The sequence below is a fragment of the Spinacia oleracea genome, chromosome 4, assembly GCF_020520425.1.
Source record: "Spinacia oleracea cultivar Varoflay chromosome 4, BTI_SOV_V1, whole genome shotgun sequence".
NCBI lineage: Eukaryota > Viridiplantae > Streptophyta > Magnoliopsida > Caryophyllales > Amaranthaceae > Spinacia > Spinacia oleracea.
Window position 1 is genome coordinate 1,332,606 of NC_079490.1, and position 23,475 is coordinate 1,356,080.

A 23,475-nucleotide genomic window follows, 5' to 3' on the forward strand; every position below is an offset into this window, starting at 1 on the left:
GCAAGGACCAAGTTATGCCATGACGTTATGTATGTGGAGTTGTGGACACGTACGTAGTAACGTTATAATTTTATTTGTATGATCGACAATAATGAGAGTTTAGAACCATCTATTTAATTCGCCTTTTAGATGACATTTTAGGCTCCGTTTTATTAAATTTATTTTGACTGAACTTATATTATCTGAACTTATCTGAACTTATCTGAACTTAACTGAACCTATCTGAACTTATCTGAACTTATTTTATCTGAAAGAACCTTATTTTGTTTGAAATAAACTTATTTTTGCTGAACTTATATTATCTGAATTTAATCGAACTTATTTGAACTTATTGTGTTTGAAATAAGTCAAAATCAACAGAGATTAGGCCTTGTTCTGTTCACCTTATTTCCACTTATTTCAGGAAAAATAAGTTCAGATAAGTTCAGTTAAGTTCAGATCGATAAGTTCAGGAAAAATAAGGGTTGGCCAAGTACAATTTATAACTAAAATAAGTTTTGATAAGTTCTAATAAGTTCAGATAAGTTCAGTTAAGTTCAATTAAGTTCAGATAAGTTCAGATAAGATAAGTTCAGGAAAAATAAGTGGAAATCAGGTGAATATAACGCAACCTTAGTCGATTTTCTTAAAAACACATGTTGTTGAATCAAAGTCATGCCGTGTGATCATATGACGCATTCCCAAAATTTAACTCCTTGACGCATGTACACGCATTCCCAAAAAATGCATTCCCACGCATGCCGTGTGATCATATGACCCGTACGATTCAAAACAACGGGTTTTTACGATTCAAAACTTCCTTATATGATCATATGACGCATTCCCAAAATTTAACTCCGGAAGTTTTCAAAATCAGATCTCATAATCTCCAAAATTGTTCAAAAAATGGTGCATTATAGCCTTATTGTTTTTCGATAACCTTTATTTGGATCTCGAAAAGTTAGAGCTCAGGATGCTTCTCATATACGAACATTTCTCATCAATTCCGCAGACTTATTGAGTGCTTACAACTAGGAAATCAGGTCATCCGTCGGTTACATGTCGAATATAACCGGTTCTAATGTAATCGAATAATACAGTTATTATACTTATCCGAATTAAATGTGTGAATTTTTTTCGTGTTATTTCAATTTATGTCAGAAATGAATCGATCTGGTCAGTTTTTAATCGCCCTACTTAAAACCATTTACTTATTCATTTGATTTTATTTTCCCCCCGTACTTCAGTTTCCCCTCTTCCTTCCCGCGTAGACGACCACCACTCCGTCGCTCCTCCTCCACTTCACGCCTCCGTGCTCCTCCACTCCTCCTCCTCCTCCCCCGTCTTCTTCTTCCTCTCTCCTTGAACGACTCCAATGGACCTCGACGTATCATTTGTCCTCATATCTCTAGGTTACTTTCTCAATTCCTTAATTTTGCTCAATTACTGATTAAATTTGTGCTAATGTTATCATATTCGATTAATTTCTGCTAGTCTCCATTCCATAATTTTGCCCAATTACTGTTAAATTTGTGCTAATTTGTGTTCATATTCGATTAATTTCTGCTAGTTAGGGTTATTGATATATTTTTTTATTGTTGCTAGTAATTCCAAATTAGGGATTCTGCGTAGTTTGTCTAGGTATCCGATAGATAAGTTGGAGGGATTTACATTTTCAGCGATTTTAGCTAAAGGTTGGCCAATAATTTCTGGATTTTAATGATAGAGAGAAGAAGATGAATTGGGGCTTTTTAGTTCGAAATTGTTCTTTAGTGAGAATTCTTTCCGAGGTTTCCAATAGATAAGTTAGAGCGATTTGCATTTTGAACGGTTTAAGCTATAAGATGAAAGGCTGGCCAGTAATTTATGGATTTTAATGGAAAGAGAGCAGAAGAAGATGAATGGCTTTTTGGTTCGAAATTGTTCTTTAATGAGAATTCTTTGCGAGGTTTCCGATAGATAAGTTAGAGGGATTTGCATTTTGAACGATTTTTAGCTATAAGATGAAAGGTTGGCCAATAATTTCTGGATTTTTAATGATAGAGAGAAGAAGATGAATGGGGAGTTTTTGGTTCGAAATTGTTCTTTAATGAGAATGTTCTGCGAAGTTTCCGATAGATGAGTTAGAGGGATTTGCATTTTGAACGATTTTTAGCTATAAGGTGAAAGGTTGGCCAATAATTTCTGGATTTTAATGGATAGACCGATAGAGAGAAGAAGATGAATGGGTTTTCTGGTTCGAAATTGTTCTTTAATGAGAATTCTTTGCTCCTACCTGAATTCGTTGTATTTTCGTGTCTTTCACTAATAATTTACAAGCATTTTCTTCAACCCAAACTTGTTGTTGCTGGATTCCTAGACGATTCTGTAGTTTAACCCAAACTTGTTGTAACCCCTCCACAAAGTCCATCGAAATGTCTTCCCAAACAGCAGTAGGTATCGGAAGTGGCTGAAGTAGTCCGGCCGGGCTACTTTGCGAGTGCTTATTTCTTTGACAAGTAACACACTGTTGCACATACTTGGGGACATACTTGATCATACCTTGCCAAAACCATTCAGAAGCCAACCTCAAGTAAGTCTTGACCTCCTCGGAATGACTCCCAATGTGCGAGTCATGGTCCTCCCTAAGCAATGCGGAGATGAATGCCGATGTTTTCGCGATCACAACGTGCCCTTTGCACATCAACCTATACTCAAACACATGAAATTCCACAATGTTCTTCTACCTCTTGAGTCTTGACGAATTTGTTGTAGTACACGATCTTCTCCCACTTAATCCCTTGGTATGAGATTGAGGACCCTAACTCTACGCCACCCATCTCCACTTCCCCCCTTCTTCTTTCCTCCAGAGCGCATTAGCTAGTTTGCCGTGCCCGGTTTGTATTGTATTTTAAAGTTGAATCCAATCAACTTTCTCACCCATTTTTGGTAATAGGCTCATATTTCCCTTTGTTGAGTACTTGAGTGATATATCGAAGTTTTTGTTGATCCGTTCGAATCACAAAATGACGCCCAAGCAAATGATGAACAGCTAGAACTGCTAGACAGATTGCCATGAGCTCTCTTTCTCGTATATGGATATTGATATTTCTAAGGAAGATTAGCTAGCTCTGTAGTTAATTTACCCAGGATAACTCTGTCCATTTCTGATGGAGCCAAAGATTCATTTGTTTTTTTGGCTGTGGGATGTAATGGACTAAATCAAAGTGGCTCTTAAAACCTCTTTGCTTCCTTTCCATGAAATAGAAGATGGTCGTCCCGTTGTCGTCCCGTTATCGCTTTTGGGTCCATTGGAAACAACCTCTCTGCAATTGTAGGGGTAAGGTTGCGTACACCCGACCCCCCTTACCCCGCTTCTTGCGGGAGCCTCTTTGAGGCAATGGGGTAATGATAATGATAATGATAATGATAACTTTGAATACTGGGTATGTATTAGTAGTTCAATACTTGGTATGCGTAACTGCCACTTTCTTTTCAAGTGAATAAAATCAGTTTAATCAAGGGACTGAAAACCTTTGAAAGATTGTTGTAAGCTGAAATTTTGATCTAATCTAACTTTTATAGTTATAACTATAGTCTTTCAGTTCTCATTTTCGGAAGATTACCACTAAGTTTAGATGTAACTGATGTAACTATTGGGACAATGTTAACTTAAATTTATATGGATGATTCTTCAGTGCTTACTTTTTTCCTTTTTTGTTTGTTAATAATTTCGATCTATTACTTGCTAGGCAGGCTTCGCTGGATACTTTGGTGCTAGTCTCTACAAAGATGTACATCTTGGTATAGAACCGACCTAAGTAGCACCGATACGGATACGGGTACGGATACGGGGACGTGTATGGGGACAGAAAACGGCAAAATCAAAATTTCTAAAAACGGGTACGGCTCGGATTCTGCAAAAATTAAATAAATAATAAATAAATATAATACCTTAAATTTAGTTTTTGCAAATTAAATGGAAATAAGCTTATTAATTTACATTATTTCAATCACAATTAAAATTAGATTATTAAAGAATAATGTTTCATACTTATCAGTTAATGTCTCTAGTTCTGATCATGTAAATTAAATGGAAATATATCAGTTTAAGAATATATTACTCAACAAATAAAGATAGTTTCCCTTTAACAAAAACTAGAGACATTAAAAGTCATCTTTACTTTAGTGGGTGACAACTGTATTCCCACTCACCCACCCAAAAAATAAAAAGAAAAAATAAAAATAAAAACAGCAACAAACAAACAAAATAACGAGGAATCCAGCCTTTCTCCCTCAATAAAAAAAGCAAAAAAAAAACAAACAGAGAAGGTTAATCAATACTCATCGCCGGCGAGGGATTGAGGGAGACACGGAGAAGACGACGGCGTAGAAGAAGAACCGGCTAAGCGGCGACTTCCTCGAAGCTTCCTCGAACTCTCGAAGAGAACTTCGGCTTCCTCGAAGCGGCGAACAGGAAGAACTGGCGACTCTTTGAAGTTGAGGCAACCGGCGGCGGCGACCGATAAGACTGTGAGGCGACCGGCGGCGAGTCGGCGACCGGGGGCGAGTCGGCGACGACCAACAACCACTTACCAATCAATGACGCAGGTGACCAATTTGGTGAGTTTGAAAATAAAACCTAATTAATGAATTTGGGCTTCCCAGCACCATAAAACCTCTGAAAACGCGAATTCAACCCCCAAAAACGTACCCACCCGTCCCCAAAAATGAATCCAACCGTACCCATTTCCAACCCGCGTACCCAATTTTCAGATTCGCCCTGGGTACGTTTTACCCGTACCGGGTACGGGATACGGTACCCGGGGGCCGTACCCGTGCTTCATAGGAACCGACAATGGCAACACCCAATATGTTTAGCTGGTATGTGATGTAAATCTCTTTCAAGTTATTTGATCTGATTTTTGCGCTTAAAAGTTACTCTCAGCTGATATGATACTCTGTATGTTGCTAGTTTAGTGTGGTAAGATCAATTATGAAAAATAGTTAGGGGTATAACAGGGATCGTCTTTGAACAATCTTTTTTTTTTTGGACAGTCACTAAACAAAAAATCACCTAAAATCAATACGGGACCCATTCATCCGAGCTTGTAAGGAAAGTTCATGGGCTTCCTTATTGTTTCTCTACATTGATAGGATATATTGCACATCTTAAATTTTCCCCCCTAAGACACAGATGTCTTTATTATTGCCTGGAGTTGATGGAGCCTTTTCCGGTTTGTTGAGATTTTTGATTGATATATGGCAGTCAGTAAGTATCTCCACAAGTCCACACAATCAATATTGTTATCTTGCAACCATTTGAGAGCACACCATATTGCTCTAATCTCCGTATCAAGGGTTGAAAGTGCACGATTGTAATGCTTATTGTATGGATCTTCCTTCCGTTTGCTTTCCTTTAGATGTAGCATCCAATACCAGCGTAAGTCTTCATGGGGTTCTTCTTTTCCTTCTTCCACGCTCCGTCCATTTTCACTGCCACTAAGGCTTCTCCCTCTTGGAATAGACCAATTGAAGCCTTTTTATCGTCGCATTATGACGTGGCACTTGTTCGACTTTCCTGTCCTCGTGCTCCAATCTATTTCTGATTGTTGTTTGGGCTATTAGGGCCCATTTATCCATTGTTTCCATCATTGAGGCTGGGTTAGCTTCAACTCCTTTAAATATGGTGTCGTTTCTGTGCTTCCAAATTGCCCACAATCCTGCAAAAAAAGATGTTTGTGCGAAAGTAGGACGGTTTGTCATCCTTGATTAGCAGGTTGACCCAAGATTTGACCCACTCTTGGATCGAGATATGCGGACAATGGGTTGTGTTAATACCCAACGAGCAGGAGAGCCACATTCTCGTTTCCCACTCACAATCCCGTAACAAGTGTTCCGGCGATTCGTTATAGTTATTGCAGAGAACACAGACGGGATCGATGGTAATCCCTCTTTTGATGATCTTTGTTTTGGTTGCCATAGCATTGTTGCATAGTCTCCAGATGAACACCTTCCATTTGTGTAGGGTATTGATAACCCAATTTTTTCCCAAAGGGAGTTGTTATCTCTGTTTCGAGTGTGGTCTTCGCTATTCTCAACAAGATAAACATAGCCCGATTTATTTAAACATGTATTACTTGTAAGCTTGTGCTGCATTTGATATTCTTATTATGAAGAGTAAAGGGTGGGCCGTGGGGGGAGACAATCGAGTTTAGATGCTGAGTTTTCCTGTTGAGAGTAAGAAAATCATATTGACTGTAAGTCAACAATTACAGTCTCATAAATGTCAAAAAAACTCTAAATTTTGATATGAAAAGATTCTTGGTGGTGCCGGTGAGTTTTACATCACCTTCATTTTGACAATATGTTTCTCCTTCCAAGCAGAACATAATGGTTCTGCCGACAAAAAATTAAGACGGAATGACCTACTCCTATAAAGGCAGGTCTCTACGGTACAAAACGAAGAAGGAAGAAGGAATGGCCTACCACACTTAGGTCGGAAGCACTGCATTATTATATAGAGTACATTTTTAAAAAAGAACATTCTTTAGTTTCTTTCTTCCTCGTGGATCACAACGAAGGAAAAGACGCAAAAAACCATATGAAACGGGGTGCCCGTCTCCATAAGACCTCCATTGCTGTATTTTTGTGTGGTTTTTATGCGTCTTTGTTTCATTATCTTAGGAATTAGGGGGGGACTGTCTGTGTGTGTTGTTGATTTGGTGTAAAGTTTCACAATAAACAGAGATGAGGTGCCTGGTGTAGGTTATAATAAAATTGAAAGTTTAAATTGCTTATAAATGAACTCAGCGTATAGTTGCGATTTTTTTTTTGAAAGATAAGCAGAATACAACTTAGGAGGCCCTCCGCTTGAGGGGAACTCCTAAGCGATCGTTATCAAGGATAGTTGTATAGTTGTGAATTGCCCTGTAGAAATTGTACTTCAAATCTCAGACATCAGCTTTCTGCATTTTGTCTTTTCGTTGGCTTTTTTCCATTTTTACTCCCCTTTCTCATTTTGGCTGTCAAGTTACTGACTGAATCTTCCTCCGTTCAAAATCAACTTCACACTTTTTTTTGGGTATCTCAAACTTCACATTAAAATTTTGTACTTTCCTCATAACTACCCCTTTAAATTTTTATTTTACATTAATAATGTGCCAATCCCGAGTGTGAAGTCATAGGAATATGAGACATGATTTGCGTCCACAGTGTGTTTGGGAAGCAAGATGGAAGGGGAGAGAAGGAAGGGGAGCTTCATTTTCCCTTCCCTCTTATTTATCTCCATTTCCTCTTATCCAAACAAAGTGTTAATTTCTTATGCAACAGCTGTTCCAGTATCTTAAGTTCCAAGTTTTTATTATTACTGTTTTTGAACTTTACAAGTGCATCATTGAGGTCTTCTTTCTGATGGCTCTGCTTCTTTCTTGTTTAGGTTTTCAATCTTCTTCCCGTTAAGGACGCCAGTGTACGTGCGTACGTCCTCTAGAAGTTCTTGTCTGGCAGTTCTACAAAGGTTAAACCACCCTCCCCCCTTTCCCTTTCCTCCTTTCCTATCATTCTTTAACTGAGCAACGCTGAGATGGTTTTTCAATTGGATACAGGTTTGGTGTGAGTAGTTTGTTGCTTCTCCTTCCCCGTTACCCATTCATAATAGGCAAGGTCGTTGATGCTGGGTTGGTCTATAGTTGTCAACCCTTTACATCTAATTTCAGTAGGGCACATGAAATGATGAGCTCAAATTCAAGCTTCCAGAAAGGCACCGGAGAGTAGTATATGCCATTTGTGCAGAAAGGCAGTGGCTTGCAGCAGCTTATCCTAGTCGTTCATGGTGAAAATCTGGTGGTCATGCATCATTCAAGTGCTTGATTTGGTTCATGTTGGAAGAAACGATCTTATTTCTGTTCTAAAAGGGAAGTATAAAAGTGATCGTGGAACGGGAATTCGACTTCCTTCAACCTAGTTTCCAACTTTCCAAGGAGCCGAGGACAATGCACGTCATGATACAGGTACTTAACAAAACCCCCTTTTGTATGTCTATTATTTATGCCCCGACTAAGCTTAAGGATAGATTGGAGTTGTGGGATTGTTCTTTAATGAGAATTCTTTGCGAGGTTTCTGATAGATAAGTTATAGGGATTTGCATTTTCAACGATTTTAGCTATAAGATGAAAGGCTGGCCAATAATTTCTGGATTTTTAATGATAGAGAGAAGAAGAAGAAGAAGATGAATGGGGGGTTTTTGGTTCGAAATTGTTCTTTAATGAGAATTCTTTGCGAGGTTTCCAATAGATAAGTTAGAGCGATTTGCATTTTGAACGATTTTAGCTATAAGATGAAAGGCTGGCCAATAATTTATGGATTTTAATGGATAGAGGGAAGAAGAAGATGAACGGCTTTTTGGTTCGAAATTGTTCTTTAATGAGAATTCTTTGCGAGGTTTCCGATAGATAAGTTAGAGGGATTTGCATTTTCAACGATTTTTAGCTATAAGATGAAAGGTTGGCCAATAATTTCTGGATTTTAATGATAGAGAGAAGAAGAAGATGAATGGGGGTTTTTGGTTCGAAATTGTTCTTTAATGAAAATTCTTTGCGAGGTTTCTGATAGATAAGTTAGAGGGTTTTGCCTTTTGAACGATTTTTAGCTATAAGATGAAAGGTTGGCCAATAATTTCTGGATTTTAATGATAGAGAGAAGAAGAAGATGAATGTGGTTTTTTGGTTCGGAATTGTTCTTTGTTGAGAATTCTTTGTGACGTTTCCGATAGATAAGTTAGAGGGATTTGCATTTTCAATGATTTTTAGCTATAAGATGAAAGGTTAGTCAATAATTTCTGATAGAGAGAAGAGGATGGATGAGTTTTGTGGTTCGAAATTCTGTGCTCCTACCCCAATTCATTGTATTTTCATCTCTCTCTAATCATTTACAAGCAGTTTCTTCAACCTAAAGTTGTTGTTGCTCGTTTCCTAGACGGTTCTGTAGTTAACCTCGAATATTTTCTATTGTGGTTAGACTTTAGAGAGTGAGTAGTTCTCCTCTTATGGCTGACAGTTATCTCTCAGAAATGCCTATCCTTCAACTAGTTTGTTACGACTCTCCAATTGCAGGGACAGGACCTGAATTTGACATTGTAAGGGAGTGATAGTGTTACTATGAGCCATAGACGTGAATGTGGCTTGCTCGCATAGCCTTCTTGGAACAATCCTAGCAATATTGTAACCCATTATATGTTGTCTGTATTGATGGTTATATTTGTTGCAAAACTATTTCATTTGAAGTCAGTTTCTTTACTTTCTTATTACCGTTGTACACTGATTGCTTTATTTTTATTAGCGTGTTAATATCTCTAGAATGGCTGTGTAATGTTACCTTCAGTTGGCATTGGATGAACTAATATTTTTTCGGGTGAGAAGCTAAGTTTTAGCAAATTTTTAAAACCGTATCGGATGTAGAACTCTAATATTTTACCCTTGCACAATTTGTATGATGAGAGACTGGCTGTCATTTAGGTCTTTACTCAATTGTTTATTTTAGAAAGTAATTCACGTAAGGTAGTTGTAGACTTGTAGATAATCGTTCTTTATTGCATTTTTTTTGAGGTTTATAGCAGGATGTATGGGCTTTACTTGTTCTCTAGTGCTGGGGTACTTTTGGGGTTTTCAACTAAGTTTTCTTCAGAGTTAAAAATTTGGCTCCTTCTGGTTCAATAATTTCTGCTCAACGTAGCTCAGATGGTACATCTGCTGTTCTCCACTTCAGTTGAAGTTGTTGGAGCTGGGTCTGGTTGACTTGAGTCCACTGCTGTTATTGTTCAGACTTTGGGTCCATAACTCCATATGGTATCTTAGTGGGTTTTCTCTCCATTGTCACTCTGGCAAACCTTTAAATTTAAGATAGTTTTGCTATTGTATCTGGTTTATAACAAGATAATTTAAATCCCCAATGAATTTCAGAGTTCTTTCGTACAATGTATACAATATTCTTATGTTATAAGACCTCTTGTGTAGGGATGTTTCATTCATTATTATGGGATGTCATGTGTCAATTATTGGCTTTAAACAAGCATCTGCTAAGGACGTAAGGAATCCCATGGGATACTTAGAAACTTAATCGACAAGTCCTCTATAATGAACTCTAATACACGCTAATACAGGATATTTAGCCGATTTTAGCCGATTTTTCTTAAAAATGCATGTTGTTCAATCAAGACCATTTTGTGTCTTAAGTGACCAACTAGGGGGTTTTTATAATTCCAAACTTCCTTATATGACCATAAGACATTTCCCCCTAATTTTAGGAGTTTCTGAGACCGGGTTCCGAAATATGCAAATTTGGTAATGATATGGAATCAGTCCAAAGTCCTACGGAATCAGTTCAAGGTGCTATGGTAATTCAAAGTTCAGTCCATGCATTACTTAGTCACGAATTAGCTAAGGAAAGATCAGCACGTTTATGGATTGCACTCAAAAAAACCTTTATTTCGTGCCTTTATTGAGAGAGTGAATAAAGGGGAAATAAGAGTGAATAAAGGATAAATGCTGATCAAAACTGCTGTTCAAAGACCATCAATTTGGACATATTTTTTGACCATCTTTATGAACGGTTTTGCTGCATTTTAGAAGTTTAAATTGCTGTTTGATTTAGCTAATTATTGTGTGTAATGAAGCCTAATAATCATCTCACAAGCTGGTAAGAACAGGCGTAAATATAGGCTTATTTCTAGCTTGTTTTAAGTGTGCTTTAATCTGGACGTTTTCTGTTTGTAAAAGGAGTTACTATGCTATTTGGCATGTCACACCTGATTAGGAGTGTTTTTAGGGAAGTTTAAGGGTTTGTGGATAGCTTGTAACATTTCCCTAATGATTGACTATAATTAGCACTCTTTGCCATCCATTGGAGGCAGAATGGAGTATTGAATCAAAATCAGACGTTCTTAGTGAAATTCCTTGTGTCACTTTGTGTTGCACAACCCTTTTGTTCTCTATACTTAGTGTTTGAGAGTAAGAGCTTTGAGAACTTAGTTCTTAGTGTTTTTTGAACCCCTCGCAACCATGAATAAGTTTCTAGTTGTGCGGTTCTATCTTTTGTGTTTCGTTTCTTTTACAATTTAACTCATTCCAAAAACGATCCTATTCAATTATACATCAGGTAAAAAAACGGTGTATAAGCCTTTATTTTTTGATAATTTGGACTTTTTTCCTGACCCCGAAAGGTTGGGGGTACGAATGCTTCCCATATACCTCATGGGTCCCCGTGGGACATATTTGAGTGATTAGAACCATCTATTTCGTCTAATAAAGAACATTTTAGTTGATTTTCTTATAAACGCATGTTGTCGAATCAAGGCCATATCGTGCTTTTATGTGACCAACTAGTGGGTTTTTCTGATTCCAAACTTCCTTATATGACCATAAGGACATATTTCCCAAAATTTTAGGAGCTTTCGAGGCAATTTCCCTAACTCTCCAAATTTGGTTAAAAACCATGTATTATAGATTTACATCCTTCATTTTTTAATAATTTGGAACTTTTTTCGAACCCCAAAAGGTTAGAGGTCCGGGTGCTTCCCTTATACCCATGGTATACCCCATGGGTCCCGGGGGCATATTGGGCGCTTAGAACCATCTACTTCGCCTAGAAAAATGTCATTTTTGCCGATTTCTTAAAAACGCATGTTGATGTATCAAGGTCATTTTGTACCTTTAAGTGAGCACATAGTGGGTTTTATGATTCAAACTTATACGACCATAGGAAATGTTCCCCAAAATTTTAAGAGTTTCCGATACCGGTTGTCGAAATCTCCAAATTTGGTCAAAATTGTGAACACTTGCATCAGTTCCTGCGGCTCCATTACCATCTCTAGCTCGTGAATTAGTCGTGCCGAAATGGAAGGTGATGCCTCTTGAGTACCAACTTCCCTCCGAAGTTGTAAGATTTGAAAAACGATGTGTATCTTACATGTTGGAGTTAACTTGAGTTTGCATGCCACCTTCCCGGTTCTCTGAATTATTATGGATTTATGGCCCATGGAATCGTGCGGCTAGCTTCCCAAAGGGTCTTTTAGCAAGAGAACGTTGCCTATACGGTTGTAATTTTAAGACCATTACTTCCCCAATTTCAAACTACCCTTTTGTCCTTTGCTTTTCATTACTTGTTGGGCTTTGAGTAAGTTAAGCCTAACCTCAAGCCTACGAGTGTATGGCCTACTCCATTCGCCAATTCTTTGATGGGTCTCTGCGGTAGAGTATTTTGAAAAGAGCCATACCCGTGGACAAATATGATCAGTGGGCGAACATTCCCGGCGACGTGCTATATGAGTACTCGGCCCAATCTTTTGGGTTTTCCCCAACAGAACACCTTAAGTACGTCTCAAGCCCTTTGTTCAGATTTTGGTTTGTCCATCCGTTGTGGATGGTATAAAGTGCTCCGTTTCAGATCAGTATCTTGGAGCCTAAAGAGCTCTCTCCAAAAAAAGTTCGACAATCTACCCACTACTACTAAGGTAGTGTCCACACCCTTAGGCAAGGTAACAACAGTAGGTACCGGAAGTGGCTCAACTGGTCGGATTACGTTGCGAGTGCTTATCTCTTTGACAAGTAACACAATGTTGTACATAGTTGGGGACATACTTGCGCATACCTTGCCAAAACCATTCAGAAGCTAACCTCAAGTAAGTCTTGGCCTCCCCGAATTGACCCCCAATGGGCGAGTCATGGTACTCTCTAAGCAATATGGAGATGAATGCCGATGTTTTAGCGACCACCATACGCCCAAGGCTTTTTTGATCCGTTCGAATCACAAAATGACGCCCAAGCAAATGATGCTTCCATTTCTAAAACGCTATACAGATTGCCATGAGTATTTTCTCGCATATGAACTTGCCCTTTGCTCTCGGCCCAAGTATCCTACTGTAGAACTATGGGCTGATCCCCCAAACCGTAGCCGGATGCATCTGTTTCAATAACGAACAACTTACCTAAGTTTGTCATGGCCAGCACCGGTGCCGCAGACATTGTTCCCTTCAGTATTTCGAAAGTTGTCGTAGCCTATATTGTCCAACCGAAACAATCCTTTTTTAGTTGGTCGGTGAGTAGTTGTGCGATGTAGGCATAACTCGCCACAAACTTATGATAATAGCATGTGAGGCCCAATAGTCATCTTAATTCCCTCGAATTCTTCAGAATTTTTCATTCTTGAATAGTCTTTATCTTGTCCTGGTCAACACCCACAGAAGCACCCGTCGATGGGAAATCATTTGTCCCAAATACGCTACCACTCGCTTGCCGAACTCACACATTTTTGGTTTGTAAACGACTTATGTTCTCTTATTTTAATCAAGATATGTTACTCTTCACTGGAACTATAAACAAGAATATCGTCAAAATATACAAGCACAAGCTTCCTTGAATAGGGCGGAGTACCTCATTCACGAGTGATTGAAAGGTGGATGGGCCGTTGGTTAGCCTGTATGGTATTACGAGAAACTCGTAATGGCCCTCTTGAGTACGAAAGGCTGTCTTGTGGGTGTCTTTTGGCCCCACCAAAATTTGATGATACCCTTGAGGTCCAGTTTGGATAAGATTTTGGCCTATGGAGTTCGTCAAGCAACACACTGATCACCAAGATTGGATACTTGTCGTGCACGGATTCTAAGCCCGATAGTCCACATAGATACGCCAAGAACCGTCTTCCTTTTTGACAAGAGGGCTTGAGAATGGACTTGTGCAGCGTAGAATAATTCCAGCCTCGAGCATCTCCCCAATTAGTCTTTCAATTTAATCCTTCTGAAATTTTTTGGGTAGCGACCCCAATTGAGTTGCTGACCTCCAAGATAATCACGTGCTTGTGGCCACGCCTTGGGGGAAGTAAGTCCGTGCGGCTGCTCAAACACCCCTTGATTTCTCTTTAGTAGTGGAATAAGAGAGAAAGAGGTACACCAGAGGGAGGAGTAAATACAAAATAGTGGAGGGGCTGGAGGAGAAGGGGAAAGTAAAGGAGAGTGAGATCACTTTGGAGAGGGAATAGGAGAGAAAGCGGTACAGGGGAGGGGGAGGATGAAGAGAGGAAATGGTGGAGGGGGCTGGAGGAGGAGAGAGCTTCATGGAGGAGGGGTGAGGAAATAGGAGAGAGATGAAAGGTGGGTTGCGGAAGAGGAGATGCAGAAAAGGTAGAGTAAGTGCACATGATGAAGGAGAGAGCCAGAATAAGTGGGTAGGAAGGAGAGGCTTTTGTGGCAGAAGAGTCAGAGCGGAGAGAGGCTGTTTTGGAGGGTAGGATGAGTATCGGAGAAAAAATGGTCGAGATGAGGAGGAGACCAAAGGTTTTGGGATAGGGGAGATGGAAATGTGTTTTACTTCTCCAATTTAACTCCGATTTTCTGGTATTGACTCTAGAAATCATCCTTTTAATCCAAAGATTTGCTTCCTGACCCAGGAACCAAACTGGAGAGGCCTTATTGCGTTTTATGGTGAAACATGAAACTATTTTCATGATCTAAAAGTAATATTACGTTCCGTGCCTTTTATTTGTTTATATCTCAGTATTTGAATCTCTATGGAGACTAGGGGAGTATTTGTTTTCCTCATGTGCTTGATGACTTTCTTGGGCAGTATCAAAGGGCGGTCAGTAAAGCTTTGCTGGACAGGATTACTGATGAAAAGGCATCTAGCGTAACCTCTGTAAGTTGTCATGTTTCAGTGACTTAGACGACATTACCTTCTTTTTTTGTGAGAGATTTTTATTATGTGAAAAAAAATAAGTCTGCTCTCTGCCAGTATTTTTGAATTATATTCGTTTAAAGTGCACTAATCGAGAGCTCATGCCTGTTATTTAAAGTGTAGTTTATGCCATGCAAGTGGTTGGACTGGGTCAATGTTGACTGTTATCTTGTTGGCAGGTCTTGATGGTCGTTGGAGCTGGATGGGGGCCTCTTGTCAGAGCATCTTTAGAGGTTGGTCCAGATATGTATCTGTGCGGATTATGTTTAAGTGACATGCTTGGAAGTTTTTATTTATGTTCTAATTGTTCAAGGGGTCAGTTCTTTTCAACTTGTTAACTTATTTTTAGCAAAATTTAGTTCAGCTAAAATAACTTCAGTTCAACAGAAATGAGTTCAGTCCACCAAAAACAACTAGGTCTCAAACTTAAGTTTAATTCAGCAAAAATCTGTCCAACGAAAGAAACTTTACTTTTATAACTGAAATAGGTTCAAGTAAAATAAGTAAAGCAAGAATAAGGCAAGTTCTGCCAAATTAAGGAGAGAAGAACAAACCTGCATTTTCAGTATGAGTGAGTTATTACTTATTACTCAAGGAAGGTCATGAATTTTATGGCATATTAGCTAATGTCTATCAGCTAAAATGAACTTAGTGCGTCAAGTTTGTCAGTGCATCTCCATATAAAGTGTAGGCAAAGGTTGACGATAATATTATTGTTATTTGAAAGAGAAAGGAAGATAGCCTAAGGGAACACGCAAACTACTCAACTTACCAGTCGATTTAGGATTTAGGATGGAGGTTTTCCCCCGAACCTGGTCTGATTTACTTAAGAGTGCACCCTGGTAATGTGGTGACACATGTTCTTCTAATTTCTACTAATATTTGTGTAATAGATATGGAGCTGCATATCGTTTAATCACTGATTTAAGTAAGCAACATTAGATCCGAACCGATAGTAGTTGTATTAGTTGATGAAATTAAATCAATGGTGAAATACAACTTAGGTAGAGACCCTAGAGGGAGTAAATGGAAATAACATAATAATCAACACTCTTTTATCTTTTGTAGTGCAAGGAGCTCAGTTTACTGCTTCCTCAGTTGACTCAATAAAACTGTAAGAACACAAAGTATAGGAAAGGTTGAATGATTTTTAGTATTGATAAAGCATAAAGCTAGGGTTGCAACTCAGGACATTCTAGAGGTCCTTTCTCTCCCAAAACTATTCCAAAACTATTCAAGACACCCTGCTTCTCTACTTCCCTCCCCTTTTAATTACAAAATCATATCACAAAAGACAAAAAACAGTTAACTAATTAACTAGGACAAAATGGCTGTTGCAGTAGGACAAGAGCCTTAATGAGAACATAGGCCGCATCCACTAAGGGGGGTGGTTTTCCTGTTCTGCCATGCTGTCTGCTGCCACTGTACTGTGTACTTCAGCTTTGTCCTATTTTGGCTGCTTCTGGTTGTGCTTCTTCCTCCTTGCATACGTCAGCCAGATGGGAGTGTTAGGTTGGTGTATTGCAATACTCCCCCCCCCCCCCCCCCCCCAAACAAAAAAAAAACTCACCTTGTCCTCAAGGTGGAAGGATGGAAGATGGAGCTCAATCATTCGAGCCTCTTCCCACGTGGCCTTAAATTCAGACAATCCCTTAAATTGCTCTCTTGAGCTGAGAGACGTGGAAAACAGGGTGCAGTTTGCAAGCTGATGGTAACTCCAGCTTGTAAGCTACCTCTCCCACACGTTGTATCACCTTGAATGGGCCATAAAACCTCGCTGCCAGCTTCTCAAAAGGCCTCTTAGCTAGTGATTTCTGACGGTAGGGCTGCAGCTTGAGGTACACTTCGCTCCCCACCTCAAAGGTCTCCTCCCTTCTCTTTCTATCTTCCTGCAACTTCATACGCTGTTGTGCTTTCATCAAATTCAGTCGCAACTCATCCAGTACGGCATCCCGTTCCTGCAACTTCTCTTCAAGGCTGTTAACCGGAGTCTGCCCTTGTCCCACCTTCAGCACCTGTGGTGGATCCCTTCCATATACTATCTTGAACGGGATCATCTTGGTGGAGAGATGTGGTGATGTGTTGTAGGAATATTCTGCCCACGCAAGCCAGTTTGCCCATGGCTTTGGCTGTCCCGCCACAAAACAACGCAAGTAGGTCTCTAGCCTTTTGTTCACCACCTCACTCTGTCCATCCGTTTGAGGGTGATATGCTGTACTTCTCTTAAGCCCCGTTCCTTGGAGCCTAAATAGCTCCTTCCAGAAAATGCTCATAAAGACACGGTCCCGATCCGAAACAATGGTCGTGGGAAAACCATGTAGCCTCACTATCTCCTTGATGAACAAATCAGCCACTGTTAGAGCTGAAAAAGGATGCTTTAAGCTCAAAAAATGGGCGTACTTAGATAGTCGATCGACTACGACTAAGATGGTGTCCACCCCCTTAGACTTGGGCAATCCTTCGATAAAGTCCATAGATATGTCTTCCCAAACTGCTACGGGAATGGGAAGAGGTTGCAAAAGTCCCGCGGGACTTTGGGTGGCTGTTTTGTTCCGTTGGCACACCTCGCAAGCACGGACATATTCTGCCACATCTCTCCGCATCCCACCCCAAAACCATTCTCCAGCCAGCCTTAAGTACGTCTTCACATCCCCCGAGTGACCTCCAATCGGTGAGTCATGATACTCTCGTAGCAATATTGGAATTAAAGTGGATGTTTTAGGGATAACCATCCTCCCCTTAAACAGCAGCTTCCCATCCACCAAGGTAAAACCCGGTCTATTCCCACCTGCCAACAGACCCATTCTGATCTCTTCAAGGAGCTTGTCTTTGCGCACCTCCTCTTCCAGTTCTGCCCACTGTACTCCTTGTGAGGACACCATGGCTCCCAACTCTATCTCTCCCTCTTGCTTTCTGGACAAAGCATCTGCAACTCGATTGGAAGTTGCTGGTTTGTAATGGATTTCAAAATCGAATCCCATCAACTTACTCACCCATCTTTGATAGTCCATCCCTACTTCTGTCTGTTGTGTTATATGACGCAAACTTTGCTGATCAGTACGCACTATAAAGTGTCTGCCTAGTAGGTAATGTTTCCATTTAAGGATTGCTAGACAAATGGCCATTAACTCCTTCTCGTACACAGATTTCATTTGAGCTCGTGGCCCCAATATCCTGCTGTAATAAGCTAAGGGTCGGTTGTCTTGCATAAGGACAGCCCCTAGCCCATACCCCGACGCATCGGTCTCCACCACAAAAGTTTTCTTGAAGTCGGGCATTGCAAGGACCGGGGCCGAAACCATGGCCTGTTTCAGTTTCTCAAACGCCATGGTGGCTTCTTCTGACCATCCAAACGAGTCTTTCTTCAACTGGGCAGTGAGGGGATGAGCAATATGAGCATAATTAAGGACAAACTTACGATAATAGCCAGTGAGTCCCAAAAATCCTCGAAGCTCCCGTAGGTTCTTGGGTGTCTGCCATTCTAACATTGCTTGGACCTTCTCCATATCAACAGAAACTCCATGGGCCGAGATAATGTGACCCAAGTACGCTACTCTCTCTTGAGCAAATTCACATTTCTTGAGGTTAGCATATAGCTGGTGCTTCTCCAACATCTCCAGTACAAGCTGTAAGTGCTCAATATGTTCCTGCTTATGTGCACTATACACCAAAATGTCATAAAAAAAAAACAAGTACGAATTTTCTTAAGTATGGCTTAAAAACCTCATTCATGAGAGACTGGAATGTTGCGGGTGCATTGGTCAGCCCGAATGGCATGACAAGAAACTCGTAGTGGCCTTCATGTGTTCGGAAGGCAGTCTTATGGGTGTCTTCGGGTCTGACCCGTATCTGGTGGTAGCCGGACTTGAGGTCCAGTTTAGAGAAAACCGAGGCCCCGTGTAGCTCGTCAAGTAACTCATCAATGATAGGTATAGGGTACTTATCTGGTATTGTTTCTCGGTTGAGGGCGCGGTAATCAACACAAAATCTCCACGACCCGTCCTTCTTTTTCACCAACAGAACCGGGCTTGAAAAAGGACTTGAAGACGGTTTAATTATTCCGGCAGCCAGCATTTCCCGAATCAATTTCTCGATCTCATCCTTCTGAAATTGTGGATAACGATAGGGTCTCACTCCCACCGCGCTGCACCCTTCTCTCAACCTTATGGCATGTTCGTAGCCTCTCTCCGGTGGCATCCCATTCGGCATTTCAAACACGACCCGAAATTTTTGTAAGATCCCGTTTATCTGCTCCCCATTATTCTCGTGCAGGTTCCCCAACTCCCGCTGCATATTCTGGCCCGTTCTCCATTTGGTTTAATTCCACCAGCACACCCTGACCTTCCTTTCTGATGGTTTTCATCATTGCCTTCAGCGAGATCTTTGAGCGGGCTAATGCCGGCTCCCCCTTCAATGTCACTGTCTGCCCATCCAAACTAAACTTCATGGATTGAGTTTTCCAATTGGTTACAACCGATCCCAATTTCTCTAGCCATTGAATTCCCAAGATGACATCGGAATTCCCTAAGTCTAGAGGGAGGAAGTCCTCCTGTATCATCACTCCTCCTTTCAATTCCAGTAACACTCCTTTGCAAGCCCCTGTTCCTTTCACCGCTTCCCCGTTACCTAAGGAAACCCCGAATCCACCGGTCTTTGTCACAGGCAGCCCAATTTTTTCCACCGCCTTCAATGAAATAAAGTTGTGGGTTGCTCCCGGATCAATCATAACTATGACTTGCTTACCTCCAATCTCCCCCACCAGTTTCATCGTTTTTGGGTTTGTGAGCCCAACAACGGAACATAACGAAACCTCGGTGGGTACCAGCTCTTCTTCCTCCGCAAACTCCTCCTCGAGCGGTGGCTCGTCTTCTTCTTCTACCAGAAGGACGCTTAATTCTTTCCTTGGACATCGATGCCCGATTCCCCACTTCCCGTCACACCGAAAGCAAAGCCCTTTCTCTTTTTTCTCCTGTAGCTCTTTCTCTGTTAACCTCTTTACTTCCCCTGAAAATCGCGTTGTGGAAGGAGATGTCGCCTTGAAGTTCACCGATGATTGTGAGTTAGTGGGGCTGCTGCTGTTTGACCAGGCCTTAGAAGTAGTGTTGTCGGTTTGGGCTCCTATTGTTTGGGCTGCCCCCACGTTGGTCCCTGGCCCACTCCCTGATCCGCCCATGTTATTACTCGATCCACGGTTGTAGATGGAGTATGACCCGACCCGGATGCTCCCAGAAACTGCAGACCCGAATTTCTTCGACCCATTTACCCGGTTTCGCTCCTCCACCCGCACCGCCAACCCCATAGCCTGATCCAGATTTAATGGGTTTAAGAGCCGAACCTCTGATTTAATCTCTTCTTCGAGGCCGTTGATGAACTTCCCCATAAGGAGGCTTTCTGGAATGTCATGGAGAGGGGCGGCCGTTTCAATGAAGCGACGCCTAAACTCTGTCGCAGTGGTGGTTTGCACGGTGGCTAACCATTGCTCGTGCAATGACCCAGAATTGGCTGGTCGAAACTCAGGGAGAAGCCTTGCCTTCAAATTTTCCCAAGTCGTCGCCGGCCGGCGACCTGTTTCCCATTGGAACCACTACAACGCATCACCCTCCATCGCGACTAACACTGAATCGAGCTTCTCTTTCTCCGATAATCGGTGCACCTGGAAGTAATGCTCTGCTCTCATAACCCAACCGTCGGGGTCGGTTCCATCGAACGCTGGCATGTCTACCTTCCGGAACCGCCAGTTGCTTCCCCCACCAGCGAAGCCACCACCTCTTTCAAACCCGCTCCCTCCTCTAAAACCTGTTGCCACTGTTTCAAGGCCTTCTTCTCTGTTTTCCAAATCCATGAAAACCGGTTCAGTTTGCGGTAGAAAAGTTGGTTTTTTTCCGGCCAATGTAGCTTGAATCTCCTTCTGCCATTTTTCTTGACTGGTTTTAAGCGCGGCCATCTGACTTTCCTGGGTTTGTCTGAACCGAGAGATTCTCCCCTCTAACTTCTCCGTAGCAGCTGTAATGGCTTCCATGCTCTTTAACGCCTCTTCTTCTTGCCTGACCCGCGCCTCTTCAGCGAGCCGTTTTTGCGCCTCCTCTATCCCTTGGGTCACCATCTGACCAATGGATTGAGCGAGACCATCCAGCCTAGCATCCAGGTTGGTGAACCTCTGTTCCACTCTCTCTTCTATGCTGTCCATCCTTTGTGCCGCCGAAGCCACCATCTTGCCTGCTCTGATACCACTTGCAGCACACCTGGTAAGACAGTCCACTCACAGCCACAAATATCACAGACAGAGTTAACAAGATAAGTAAGAAGAAGGGTTGTTTGATTAAGAATAAAACTTGAAAGTCACCAATACAAAATGAGAACAATTCGAGAGTGTTCTCTCTCTCCCAATTTTCCACACTACTCTTCAGATGCCTCTCCTACCCAATGCACTCCCCTTTTATTTACAAAACACCTAGTACAATTCTTAATTGCCTCTGTTGCTGTTGTCACATACTGCCAAAACATCCTTGTACTGACTTGCTATCCACTAACTTTCTCCTTGCAGCCCTTCAGCCCCTTCCGCCTCCTTGCATAAGTGTATAGCAGTGGTGGTCCCCCTTGATGTGTTGCACTCTCTTTGGCCCTTTTCTTGTGTATGTTACCGTTTTCGGAGGGCGCCGCCAATCCATTACACAAAAGAGCAGCTTCAATAGGGCAGTTTGCTTTAATGACTTCAGAGCTGCATCCACCATGTGAAGTGGTTTCTCATTTTTGCAAGGTGGGTGCCTCTACTTCTCTTATATTTTCTTGTAGCAGTGACTTTCCGTTTCCTCTCCTTGCATAGATCTGAAACACTTGAGGGCTGTGTTGAGGTATTGCATCCTCTATCTGGTATTGGTATAAGTTGTCACATTGATTCAAACATACTTATCTAACTAAAGATTCAGCATAACTTTACTAAAATTTAATCTTTAAAATTGTTATCCTCTCATTCTCTTCACCACTCCATGTGATAAAATTGTTTGTGGTGTGACATTAGAACCCATATGGATGGAGGGAGTAGTGTTACTAAAAATGTTGTGGTATTGACAATCTTAGAGTCGAGTATATTCTTGTTGAAACAAGAGTATGGACATTTTTTTTCCTCACAGCTACGGTGATTGAATTCAGTGAAACGAAATAACAAGCCCTATTGAATCATGATTGTTCAGTTCCTACCGTATCATATCAAGTCTGTTTATAAAATTTCTAGTGTAATGAGATTATGTTAGGATTATAAACAAGTTAAGGGAATATGGTTTTAGCCAAGTGGATAGTTGATTTTCTGTTTTTAAAACCGCTTGTTCCCTGTAATGCTGTAACCATATTCACCTGAATCTGTTAGAACTTTGGTCAAATACAAAAAAATAGCTCAAGTTATCCTCTCAATTTGTCCTTCCCTCCTTTATTTAATAACTCGATGAAGACTTATTTTGGCTTCTAGTTTTACATTCTAAACTTTATATGGATGGTTTCAATTGTGTAAGACTATGCAGTTTCTTTTCGGTTTCCCAATTTCTTACATCAAGTCTTTCCTAATGTTTGTCTTTTTTGATTGAATTACGTATGATTGCAGTGCATTGTGAAACATCTTTGTATGACAAAGGAATTCCTTTCAAATTTTCAGTTCACTCTTGGCCAAGGTTTTTACCTTTTTCTACCCTTCTTGATTTATTTTACCTTTTCAAGATATATACGTACGTGCTTTGTTTTTACTACAAACTGGCTCCTTTTTGCATTGAAACTGAACCTCTGGTCAATTAGCTGCAGAGCAGTTTTATCTGCAAATATTTAGTTCAAATATCCAACACCAAATTAGGCCATTTGTTCGAGTGTTGTGTTTTTGCTCTGATTGTTGAGCGTTAGCATACTAGGATATCTCTTGGTTGTCACATTTTTAGTCTTATTTAGTCTAAATTTACTGTAAACTTAATCAATTTACATATGATGAAACCTAAAACTAATTCTGTGCTTTTCATTTCCTGATGAAATTTCTAGCAGAGGTCTAGTGTGTGTGTGAGTATAATTGAGAGCATTTGTAGAGCTTTTAGGGTGATATTAAGAGCACTATCTCCAATCATCTCTGCTTCCACTTGCTGTAAGGGCATACCAAAACTATTTTTTAACCATAAATTATTATGCTAAACAATCCATACAAGTATATTTAATTTGTATATCCTTGCCCCTTGCCAGACATAATTTGCACTTGGAAAGTAGTTGGTAAATTAACCAGCAAATTGGTTCTTCTAGCTGCTTATATACAACATACTCTGCATCAATTGATGCAAGCATAACAAGTCTCTTGCTATACATGGAATGTATTCTAATTTGTCGAAAATGTATATTTGCTTGATAGTTGGCTGTACATCTTGTTTGAGTGTATTTTGGGTTCATTCTCGCTCCTCACTGTGCAAAATCTTTACTAATTGTTTCTTATATCTTTTGTTCATTACAGGTAGAGGAAATATGTAAGAAGATATTGATGATGTTAGAGAAAGATGGTGCCCTGCTTTCCATTTGAGTACTTAGTGTTTATTTGAGTAGTTAGTTGAAAAATTAGATATCACCGTGTACCAATGTACCATTAATACTTGAAATTGCATGATACTCATTTTACACAATTGATTGGTTTATAAGTAATTTTTTGAGATGTATATTTTGTGTGATTATAGGTCATCTAAATGAATAGGGTGATTGCAGGAAACGGGACCAAAAAAAGGTTGGGGGTATTTGTACCTCTTTTGTTACTCGGTTTTTTTGACATTATTTGTAATGC

General features: G+C 40.5%; 1 protein-coding gene across 4 annotated transcripts; it reads left to right on the plus strand.

Moving 5' to 3' along the window:
• Positions 1-1,190: 1,190 nt before the first annotated feature.
• LOC110801851 (protein arginine N-methyltransferase 1.5) lies at positions 1,191-23,446 on the plus strand. 4 transcript variants are annotated; one of them, XR_002537011.2, is made up of 8 exons: positions 1,191-1,391; positions 7,397-7,477; positions 7,566-7,970; positions 14,574-14,642; positions 14,861-14,914; positions 21,226-21,438; positions 22,276-22,342; positions 23,155-23,446. XR_002537011.2 is itself a non-coding variant. In XM_056826970.1 (7 exons), exons 3-7 carry the CDS (start codon positions 7,953-7,955, stop codon positions 23,169-23,171), a joined length of 225 nt encoding a protein of 74 aa, XP_056682948.1. In that variant the 5' UTR covers positions 1,192-1,391; positions 7,397-7,477; positions 7,566-7,952; the 3' UTR covers positions 23,172-23,446. The 4 variants fall into 4 exon arrangements, 1 of the variants encoding a protein (XP_056682948.1); XR_002537013.2 differs by lacking the exon at positions 22,276-22,342 and having other exon boundaries at positions 1,192-1,391; XM_056826970.1 differs by lacking the exon at positions 21,226-21,438 and having other exon boundaries at positions 1,192-1,391.
• The last annotated feature ends 29 nt before the right edge of the window (positions 23,447-23,475 follow it).

What these genes read in the sequence shown, in the direction of transcription:
- LOC110801851 (XM_056826970.1), top strand. An exon ending in AGGCATCTAGCGTAACCTCT is followed by an intron (nt 14,643 to 14,860) that starts GTAAGTTGTCAT and finishes TCTTGTTGGCAG; the next exon opens with GTCTTGATGGTCGTTGGAGC. An exon ending in TTGTCAGAGCATCTTTAGAG is followed by an intron (nt 14,915 to 22,275) that starts GTTGGTCCAGAT and finishes GTATGATTGCAG; the next exon opens with TGCATTGTGAAACATCTTTG.